This window comes from Taudactylus pleione, unplaced genomic scaffold (genome assembly GCF_031769625.1).
Source record: "Taudactylus pleione unplaced genomic scaffold, aTauple2 ptg000329l, whole genome shotgun sequence".
Taxonomy (NCBI): Eukaryota; Metazoa; Chordata; class Amphibia; order Anura; family Myobatrachidae; genus Taudactylus; species Taudactylus pleione.
This window is the reverse complement of record NW_028284730.1, coordinates 4,122,327-4,133,778: the sequence shown is the minus strand read 5'-3', so window position 1 is coordinate 4,133,778 and position 11,452 is coordinate 4,122,327. Positions and strand designations below refer to the sequence as shown.

General features: G+C 45.6%; 2 protein-coding genes across 2 annotated transcripts in view; one reads left to right on the top strand and one right to left on the bottom strand.

Annotated features, from left to right (window-relative positions):
• Positions 1-887: 887 nt before the first annotated feature.
• Positions 888-9,905, bottom strand: TMED4 (transmembrane p24 trafficking protein 4). The gene is made up of 5 exons (XM_088443340.1): positions 9,487-9,905; positions 7,486-7,586; positions 6,483-6,608; positions 5,716-5,862; positions 888-2,721 (listed from the first exon to the last, which is right to left on the bottom strand). The coding sequence occupies exons 1-5, from the start codon at positions 9,632-9,634 to the stop codon at positions 2,572-2,574; spliced, it is 672 nt and encodes a 223-aa protein (XP_088299466.1). The 5' UTR covers positions 9,635-9,905; the 3' UTR covers positions 888-2,571.
• The window catches only part of OGDH (oxoglutarate dehydrogenase), a 116,559-nt gene continuing 114,695 nt past the window's right edge, over positions 9,589-11,452 (top strand). Inside the window, exon 1 of the mRNA XM_088443338.1 lies at positions 9,589-9,650. The gene's annotated coding sequence lies outside the window, so the exon portion shown is untranslated. The remainder of the gene's footprint in view (positions 9,651-11,452) is intronic.

Genomic DNA, 11,452 nt, shown 5'->3' with positions numbered 1-11,452 from the left:
TTTTTGGAGGGGGAGCCCAGAGCTGACCTGCAGTGCAGTCATCCCAAAATCATCCCACAGTGCTTAAAACAGTTTTAATAACCTCTCATGTGAAATTACCCCAATGGATTTAACAACAGTATTCTTTTTGAAAGTGCGTCCTTTAATTACAGTTCCCTTCTCTCTGGTTTCTATATGTTGGTAGGCAGTGGCGGCTGAAGGCACAGACTAGCAGGGCCGCTGCCTGGAGCGCCATAGCCTGAAGGGAGCAGCCCTGCCTGAAGATTATTGTACTTACCACCAGCCGGCTCCGGGGTACGGGATCGCAGTGGTCAGGATGCCAACAGCGGCATTGCATAAGAATTTGGTAAGTAATCCTAACCCCGCCTTTCCCGCAGCCTAACCCTAATACTCGCCGTGGGGATGTCATCGGTCGGGATTCAGAATGCCGACAGGGTTCTGACTGACGGCATCCTGACCATCGGGATGCCAACTACTTCCCCGGGTTAGGCACTCTGGGGTTAGGGATAAGGGACAAATATCGGAACTCCACTTCTCAGACGACTGCGCAGGAACTGCTCATGTGACCGCTGGGATTCAGCAGACAAGACTGGAGCCGCCTCCGCCAGGAGGTAAGACTCCAGTAGACCACCAGGGACGGTTTTGTCAACAGTTCATCATGTCAACATATCATTCATGTAGACACGATAAACTTCAACATAATCACTGCAAGTCAACAGTTTGACATTCTCACCTGATAACGGTCGACAATACATACCACACTAACCACATACTGCATGCTCGCGCACATTTTACAGTTATCTGGTCACAAACCCTCCCGCGCACTTCACAGGCATCTGGGTAATGACCTCTCACCCTGCATGAACGCTGATCATTATACTACCATAGACATGGAAATAAAATTCCTTTTATTACAATTCAAAATACTCACAGAATTGAAACATTATTTTTTAAAATCCCAAACATACAAAATAAAATATATTAGAATCATCATCTTGGGAGTCTGTCGTGGCAGAAAAATACAGGGAAAAAGCATTAATGTAAATTTTTTAAAATATTTGTAAAAAAAAAACAAAAAAAAAAACCTTGAAACCATTAGTGTTCAGCAATGCATGACTGTGGGTAATGGAAATTAGTGGTAATACCACAACAGCCCTTCCAGATGTTCATCTCCCCCCAGAAACAGTAAGCTCTTATCCCCTGCCAAAACCATGCTACACCGGATAAATAGTCACTAGTAATCTCTCTGGCAAATTGCTACTCCTGTTGGACCTTGGGCTGGCTGACTGTGGAACAGCTTTGTCCTGAGAACAGCAGAGATAGGGAGGAGGACAGGATTGTTTTAATTTAATCTACCACTCATATATACAGGATTTCAGACAGTGAATTTATAGACAGAATTCCGTACCAGTTGCACTGCCCAATATCGAAAATGTTCAACTGTAGGCAGTTTTGTGGGGTCTGAGGTACTCCAGCTATCAACTTAAAACACATTCAACAATCAGGACTAAGGACATAGAAGACAACATGAGGATAGCAGACTAGTGGGCTTATTTAATAAAAAGTGCTGCGACCAATGAAGTCTTAGCTTTTAGCAATCCAGCATTATCTAATAAAAGCTATCACCTGATTGGTTGTTGTGTGTTGCAGCATGTGTTTATCTTATTAAGTAAGTCCTAGAGAGGGGACGCAGTAAATAAGAACAAGCTACAGTTTACAGGTCTTCATTGCAAATAATCCATTCTTATATGCAGTTATTACATATATTGAATTTGAACTATTACAGGCTGCCAGCAAGTATCAGATCAGTAAGTATAAGACATGTAACCCCTAAAAGCAGACAAGATACAAATCACTGTATGCTCTGCAAGAAAAAGTAGGTACATGTAATTCCACTACAGCTGGGAGATGCTTATTGCCTATTCCTATACTATCTGTTCTGGCCATTGCTAAACTGTGTGTGTATGCATAAAGTGAATAATTAAAAAAACAAGGTAGTGGGCATTGCTGGGTATTATGTGCACTCTTGCTACCTATCAAAAATTCTCTATGCCTTTTCAATGAGAATATGAAACATATAGAAACAGTTGTCAAAGAAAGCTGTATGTAAAGTCTGTACAGGGTTTTCCTCCTTTACTCCAGAGCGATCATTGGCTGGAGTCAATGGGAGAGGACGTCCATGTAGTTTAGCACATTAAATCCAGATAGTTGGAGCCAAGCTATCTTACTGCTGCACTTGCTCTTTACATTGAGGGCAGATCATATATTATACATCACCAGTATATAAACCCCAATTACACCTAATCTCCCCACCTCTCTGTGTCTGCCAGCAGGAAAGGATTGTCCCATACATGAGAAACGTAGAGAACAGGAGGTGGGCCCTGAGTAATGATGGGTTTCAGCCCACAGATCTTTGTTCTGCTTACATCTTATGTAGGCATATGAATAAGGTACGTATACGGAGGTGGGCGAGCCAGGGGTGTGGGGGAGGGTGGGGATGAGAATTGAAAGACAATTTGTTTCTCTTTGTGTGAGGAATACAGTATACCAATGGGGACCGAGGTAGACATTTCACACTAATTTCTTGGCCTCGAAGAAGCTCTTAAGGTGTCTCATTTGCCAGATGCCAGTGAGGATAAGGATGAGAGTCTGAGTAATGGACCACCAAAGGACGCGCTGATTAGTGCTCTCGCTCGTTAGTCGGAATCTCTCTTCCCGGTACTGGGGAGGGAAAACACAGCATGATTAAAGAATGAAAATGTAAAAGATGAATAGGATCACATCTCCTATATCTTGCAATACATAAACATACTTTCATTTTTAGTTTAAATTATAGTTTGTTTATTTCTTACATTAAAAAATCAAACAGTCACATAAAGAGAGTAATGGGGTAAAATATGACCCCTGGCTTCTCCAGCCTCAGATGCACGGAGCAATAATAGAAGTGATGGCGATGAAGTGGGTTCAGTCTCTACATCAGCATATAGTAGCAGCATTAGGTCACTTCATCCCTTTATGACATCAGTGGTTTGCATCTAAATGGTCATTCTGCACTGGTTATGCCAAGTAGAAATGACCTCTTACCTCTCAATCTACTGAACCAAGATTAGTATAGGTAGAGATATAGATATATCTGAATAGAATATGGCTTGTTTTGGTACCATATTGCAATAAGTATCTTTATCCTGTGTATACTAGATAATGAAAAATGAGATTTTGTTTCCTGAATTAATCTCATGGTTACTTACACATTTAATGCAACAGTTCAGAGCAATCCCCTATTTCTCTTAGATAAAGGAATACATGGTAGGTGTGCTGTATTTATGATGCTACAGATGTGTCCGCATATAATACACCTTCGCTCCAATCAAGCCAAACAGCCCCATTTGCCACGTCATAGACTTTGCAACTTAGCCGCACCAAGCATCACGTCAGAGACACTTTCACAAAATATGTATCTTAGTCACAATGCTAATGCGATAAAAGTAAAATGCAAAGCAAGGGTACACAGACTGCCATATGTTATGCAATTCTGCTTGCGACTTAGTCACTAATCTTCATACTAAAGGCAGAAGATAGGGATGTGATACAGCGACCAAGCCACGTATTGTTATGCTTTATATGCAACTTTATACCAAACCCTTTGCAACAAAAGTATCAATCTAGTGTGACTGGCGCAATAGGCGACTTTGCGTGCGGCTACTATGTGAATAAGATTTTGGAAAAAGGACTTAGGCCCTCATTCAGAGCCGCTCGTTAGCGGCAGTACGCTCGTTCCGAGCGATGTTTGCACATCTGCGCATGCGTACGCTTTTTAGTACGCATGCGCGAACCAGTCAGTGCGGCCGAAAATCGTTGGTACGCAATATAGCGAGTGCCTGCTATTTTGAGTGACAGAATGAGGCGTATGTGGGTGGTAACAGGGGAAGGTGCTTGAAAATGGGGAGTGGAGATCCGAACGCAGGCGTGCTTAAAGGTCAAAACGGGCGTTTTATGGGTGTGCATATTTAAAACAGCAGCGTCATTGACCACGTCACTGGGTTATTTTATAGCCAGAACTGCTCGCAAATTTGTGGTAGCAAACACCAACCACAAGAATAGCGAGCAGTTCATACGCTGGTCGATGTACTCGATTAATCTAATAAATAGCGGACATGACGTAGGATGCGAGCGGCCAGGGGGCGTTTATAACAAATAAACGAGCGTATGTTTTGCTCGCTCGTTCAGACTTAGAGGTGTGAACAGACTGCAATGTGCGTACGGATCATTTGAATAGCCACCCCTTGTTTTTAAACGAGCGACCACAAATAGCGTACGGCTCTGAATGAGGGCCTTAAAGTACAGAAATCACCACACGACTGGTCGTCTAAGTCATGCCATATGGCACAAAAAAGCTAAGTGAATTGAGAACACATCTGTAGGTCCAATAACTACTATTGTTTTTCTAATACAGGAGAAACCTACAGAAATCACTGGAGACGACAGTACAATGCAATCTCTAACATAGGTTACTATTAAGACCCGGTATACAAAGTTCTATCAGGTCTCCTATGCATCTAACAATGTCTGCTAAGCTTGAATTGGAAGAACTGTATTTCTCTATGGTTTCTTATTACAAATGTGAAAGCACACAGCACTCCATTTAACAGACAGTAAATTTGGATGGTCCCTGGCCTCTCCTCTTTACAGGTGTCCTGGACAGCCAGAAAGACATAGCAGCACATTGTGAGGTACAGGACAGTCATAAATGGTTTAAATACAGCCACTGTACTAAGGGCCTGATTCAGAGTTGGGAATAGAGGCCCTGACTCAGAGCCGGACGCTCTGACAGAGTGCTGGCTCTGAATCAGGGCCGGGCTATTTTTTTTTTTTTTGTTTTAGAACGGCCTTCTGGCCGATGGCATAGCTGTGGGTGACCACCCACAGCTATAGCGAGCGGCCAGGAAGATGGTCGCGACGCTCAAGACCATCGGGCTTGCGACGAGACCCTTGTGGTAGGGTCTCGTTGTCGCAAGCCCCAGAGAGATTTCGGCTCTAACAGAGCCGAAATCTCTCCCACTGACATCACTCGTGATGTCAGTGAGGCCGCCCCAAACGGAGGCGTTCACATGGGAACGCCTCCGTTTGGGCAGCCACTCCCCCGGCCCGCCCACCAAAGGGGGCGTGCTGTCACTCAACATCGACAGCACGCCCCCGTTGGTACGAGACCCGGAGCGACGGATTGCCCGTCGCTATCCGGATCTCGCGCATGCGCACGACGGAGCCGGCTCCGTCGTGCGCATGCGCTCTGGGCCACCATCGACCCGGTTGCGAGCGCTTGCGACCGGGACTGAATCAGGCCCAGAGTGAGATATCTCGCTCAACTGTGAACCTGAACAAACCATATTGCAATGCAAGGGGTGTAAATACATACATGTAGGGTAAATACTGGCTGATTTTGCAAGTAGCCCACAAATACTGCACAGCTTTATTATTACTCTACAATTTAGATGTCATGTAGAACTCCTCCCAAATCTAAATCTCTCTGCACATTTTATATCTGCCCCACCTGCAGTGCAGCATGGTTTCACCAAGATGATCAGTTGAGAGAGATATCTCTCTCTATTCCCAAATCTGAATCAGGCCCTAAGCCCATAAGGTTACTCCGCTGTATCAGAGAACCATCCATCATGGAAATACCCCCCTCCCCAGCACACAAGCCTCTCCTCATCTTACCCTCTGATAGTTTTGCTCTTTTTGAATTTGCTCTACTTGATCCAGGAGTTGTCTAACGCGGAGCTGTAGTTCTGTCAGTTTGTCCTTTGCTGCAATCTCCGGATAATTGTTGGTGTGTTCTCCGATCTGGATGTCCAAGTGAACTCTCTGAGGGAGAGATAGAGGGTCAGGTCACAGCATTAAGAAACCCATCAGGTCTACCCACCTGCTGTCATCTTCCTGCTACAAACCTCTGCTTAAAATGCTTACATATTCCTGTCAGATTAATTGTCCTACTGTTTACCAATCCTTGTCTACTATGAAAGAATGAGTCTTCTGGAAGCACAATGAAAATATCACATGAAGTGGCCATTAACCCCAAAGAGAGGGTTGATAGGAAAAGGCAGATGTTCTAGGATATAAATCAGAAATAGCGCAAGACTTAAGCTAGGTAGACAGCTGGACGACCAGGTGGCCCTGCAGCGTGGTGGAACGATATGTCGCATGGCCGTACACACTGTATGATCCGCTGTATGATAGGTTGATATATCGTTACGTGTCTAATGTAAACTATACTGAATCGTCCGTGGCATCGTCACATCTGATGTGCAGATGGGAAGATGCTACCACCAAATTCACTGTACGATAAATGGAGTGCTTTTCTTGGTACACACTATATGATGGCTGTTCCGACCAACTGCCAACGATATATCGTATAGTGTGAACCCAGCTTTACAGTTTAGAAATGTGGTAAGAGAGCAATAATTGCATGGTGCGAGTCCTCTTACCAGCTTGCCTCCGGCAAAGAGAGACATTCTCGTAGAGTTGGAGTGGAGACAGATCTGGTGTTCCCCTGGGGTGTGAGATGTAAAGGTAAATCGCCCCTCTGACCCATACTGCCTGGAGAGGATGATCTGATGGATGCAAAAGATTTAAACCTTTTAAATATTCAATAGTACAAAACGTCAATTACATATAAAAACTTTGTGTAGCAAATATACAGATAGTTGTGTTTTCTTACAGTAAAAAAAAATATATTAACATTTGTTATTGTAAAAAAAAAAAAAAAAAAATGCCCCAAAATAAAAAAAGAATATGTTGTCCCTATAACAGTGTGTGATTGCTGATATTTCCCCCTTTCCATGTATAAAACAGTGTTACCAGTGCCATTTTGTTTAATTTTTCTCAGTTAAATTAGTGCAAGTCCAGTGGGTCCATCCAATCAATCAACAATGAAACTGGGTGGCCAAATTACAGATACAGCTGATCAGAGAGCAATCATGTAGAACTGAGCAATACGCATCACTAGGACTGGGTCAGTTGGTGAAAGTCATTAGCCAATCAGATTGCACCATTGCACTGTCTGAACAGAGCCGCAGGTGGTGCAACGGTTGGTCAATTTGGTCAAGAATGTTTATAAAGCATTTTCTCCAGAGAATGCGAATGACCAAATCTATGGGTGCATAGCCAGCTTTAATGTCTATGTGGTCTGCCCTAACACCCTTCCATATCAGAGCAAGACAATATTCAACAAGCTAGACCAAATTCTAGCTGGAAACAAATAAATGGTAGGAGTACACACTAGACTGGATAAACCATTTTATTTAACAAACTTTCGGTGTCGTTAATTTTCAAGTGACTACTTCACAATACTTACAATGTGTGGCGCAAACCACACGGAGCTAATGCAGCTAATCTCTCAGCCACTAAACCCAAATCTACACTGAGAAAACATGGTTGTCATACAGTATAACTTGCATAAAAAGCACATAAACAGTGGTCACAATTCACCTTTCCCTCTGGGTCTTTCACCTCCACATGCATGCCGAGACCTGGCGTAGATGGCAGAAAGGTCTCAGCCTGTTTATCCCAGAGCTGAGTCTTGTAGTTTCCTAAATTGAAAACAAGGAGGTGATATAAGGGAATAAAGTTAAGTGTTTGTCAGTACTGTCAGCACCAACAGGTTTCATGAAGTGAAAATAACCTGGAGAGATGAGACAGGCTTAGGGCCATATCCAATTAGCTGCGATAAATTACTGCACCTAATTGGCTCGCCCGGGGCTAGCCAATTAGCCCCGAAGTCGGCCTGACAACGGCACTTATCAGGGTTTTTTTTCAGGACCTGATGTGTCCCAAAAAATAATCCACGATAAGTGCCGTTATTTCGCCCAAAAAAGGGCGAGAACACATAGGTCTGCGAGCTTATCGTGGCTCCTATGTGTCAGCGGGCAAACTATCCTATTATTTAGCCGAATTAATAGTATAGGGAGAAAAAAAATATCTGCAAAAAACGGGGATAATCGGTGAAAAATACCCGTTTTTCGTGGATCGCGGGGATCATTTAGCGCCCGAAGAGTGTTCGGGGCTAATTGGATATGGCACTTAACCTTCATATGTAACATATTACATCTTAATGAATATCTACTCACTAGTACTTATGCAGAGTTGAAATCAAAATGGCTGAATTTTTCCTTAATTTCGTGCACAAAACTAAGGGCCCATTTAACAACTATGCTTATTACACGTGGCACATTTAGTTTAGTATTGCAGTGGTACTAATAAATATACCACTGGTATTTAACATTACTTACCTCTCCGGCAAGGTCCAGTGACTTCCCCTCATTGACGGCATCCTCTGCTCTGTTGCTTGCATCCTATTGCTACCAACAGGCTGTTGTGACATGTGTGACGGCCAGTCTACGAATGTGCATTACATTATCAGCGGGGACTCGGCAATGCCTGGAAGGCTTCGCTAAAGCCGGAAAGGCTGTTGCTGGGTCCCCTTTGCCAGCAAGCTTATCTGTTTGGGAAATACTAAAAGTAGGACATAACCCCTTTAGCGAGTGATAATAGGGTTATGTCTCCTTGTTAAATGGGGCCCTAAATGAATGAGTATATTCGTCTATATGCACAATTGTTTGCATGTCGGCAGCTGGACTGCCCCATAACCTTGGTTTATTAGCCTTCATCATCAGTGCACGCATGCACCAGCCCAGTCTTCTATGCATATGTCATAAAACGTATACTTCTGCCAACTCTGGGCATGATTCAGCGAGGATCGCAGTTGCTAATACGCATGCAATTGGCCGATTGTTGCATACTGCACATGCACCGCAGTGCACGAACTAGCCACTGCGATCGGGACTACGCAGACCCATCGCAGAGTGATTGACAGGCAGGGCCGTTTGTGGGTGTCAGCCAAATGCAGGCATGCCAGTGTGTTTCAATGCCTTTGCAGTGGCGTGCATAAATTAACCACTGAGATGCCCTACGCGGCCTGATAGCATGTGTGGAAGTTAGCAATTTCTAGTAAGGTCAGGGCTTGTGCAAGTGTGCGTGAAGCTGCGATGGTACTCGATTGTATCGATGGTTTCGCAGTCTTGCTAAGTATTACAGATGTGTGTAAAGTAAGGTGGGCGTCCTTATGTAGTGCTGCGACGGCATAGCGAACAGAATGAATTAGCATACTATCGCAGTTGAACTGCATGCGCAATCGCTATTGCATTCCGTTGTGTATCAGGCCCATTGTTCACGACTTCTACCATGATTTACTAAAGTCTATCTTTTGTAGATGTTCCTGTTCTATACTGATTACAGTAGGTCACTGATTACAGTAGGTGCACAGTTGCTAGGGTGACCCGCCCGCTGTGTGTACAGTCAGGCCCCGGTACACAGCTGTTGCTATGGTGACCCGATGGGTAGGTGTAGAACAGCACCCGGTACATGGCTTTTGCTATGGTGACCCGTCGGGTGTGTGTACGGTCAGCCCCCGGTACCCGTCAGGCCTCTCACCTATCACCATGGTCTCATCCGGGATCTCCTCTATAAAGCAGCGCTTCTCCGTCTCCCCGATGTGGAAGTAGAGGCCCCAGGACAGGCCCAGGTCTTGCAGTAGCAGCAGCAGCACCGGCAGCAGGAGCTTGGGGCCGAGGGGAGACATGACTGGCTGCGGGCAGGTACAGCAGGCCGCCGGGGGAGAGTGCGCTCAGCTGCCGCCTCCTGCGGGTCAGGCCTCGGTCTGGAGAGCTGCGGCCTTACTGGATTGGCTGCACCTGACGTGGCTGTGTCAGAGCGAGGCCTGGGCCGGACACACCGGCAACGTCAGCACTGGCTGCTGGGTGTGTGTGTGTGCGCGTCACCCTACAGAGAGGCGGTGGCGGCCATGTTACTACTGCTCACATGGTGACCCTGCTCCTGTCATCGTTAATGTGCTCCTCCTCAGCACTGTATTCAGTGTGTGTACACAGTGACTGCATCCTGCACAGCGAGCCTGACATCACCATGCAGAGACGTACTGCCCCTGGCCCATTATATTATTGGTATACTAATAGTATTAGATCGCTTTTGTTAATAGATCTTTGAATTACGAAGGCAGAATGTAGCATGTGTAGGCAACCTAGAAAGCTATGTGAGTGCATGGAGCTGCAATCTAATGGTGTGTAATGGTGCCTACACACATAGCGATGTGCTCACAATCCCACGATGTCTACGATTTGCCCCTGAACTCTCCCCGGCAGTCGTGGGCACGATTTGGTCTGAAAAAGCTGCCAATGTGACACACGATCTATCGTGCTTCCTAAACTACTCCAGTGCATCGTGACTTGAGATTGTCAGATCTGCCCTACAGCATGGCAGATCTGAAGATGCGATGTGCGACCTGCGGGGACGCGCATCGTGAGTGGGGACTCACGATTTGGGCATATTTTACACGATCTGTCGTTCAGATGCGTCGGCATCGGCCAGATCGGGTAAAATATCGCCATGTGTGTAGGCACATTTAGGCATATAAATTAGTTGTGTAGGAACTTGCAGAGACTGAGGTCCCTTGATGTGCTTCAAGCTTGAATGTTTTGATCAAAATGCGAACACAATCCCTGTGTTTCCATTGCCCAGATCAGGGATGGGGAACCTCAGGCCCGGGGAATCATTTGGTCTGGCCCTCTGAGCTTTTTTCTGCTAGCCTCATCTGGCTAGCAGGGTGCCTAGAATGGCACCTTGTAGAGATGGCTAGTGAGTGAGTGTCTCAACACACTGACTCGAATCATTCAGATGAGTGAATGATTCGAGTCACTCAGTGTTTGGTGAGTTGAGACACCCACCTCCCCTAGCCTCTCTGTCAGTGGTAGCTAGTGAATAGCAGCTCCGCCCCCTACACTGCTGATCCGACCTGATCATACTTCTCCACTGTGTCAGATCAGCAGTGTAGGGGGCGGAGCTGTCAGCGACTCACTGAGTCGTGCAGCTACTGCCATGGCTCAGGGCAGTGCATTAACTCACCTGAGTCAGTGCAGAGGCTTGAGCTGGGCTGCAGGGGGCGGAGCTGTCAGCGACTCACTCTGAGTCGCTTGCTCTATCTAAAGAGCCGTGTCTTGAGACACTTCACTGAGTTGAGCCATGAGGCTCAACTCAGTGCAGTGAATCGATCTGCCCAGCCCTAGCATCTTGCAGCCAGAATCTATCCTTATGATGCTTCAGATGGTCACATCGCTGCCCTTACAGGATGCTCCGGGCATTGCTGTAATCGGCTATTGTGGCCCCGCCCCATGTGATGTCACACAGAGGGGTGTGACCGGTACTGGGCCCGCATATAATGTAATATATATCAAAATGGCCCTTGGCAGAATAAAGGTTCCCCACCCCTGGCCTAGATGCACACAGATGTACAACAACATATTTAACTTCAACTATAATTTCTGTTTAAATTCAGATGTATTTCTAAATGCCTGATGCTGATACTGCCACCTACTGTCTCTCCTTA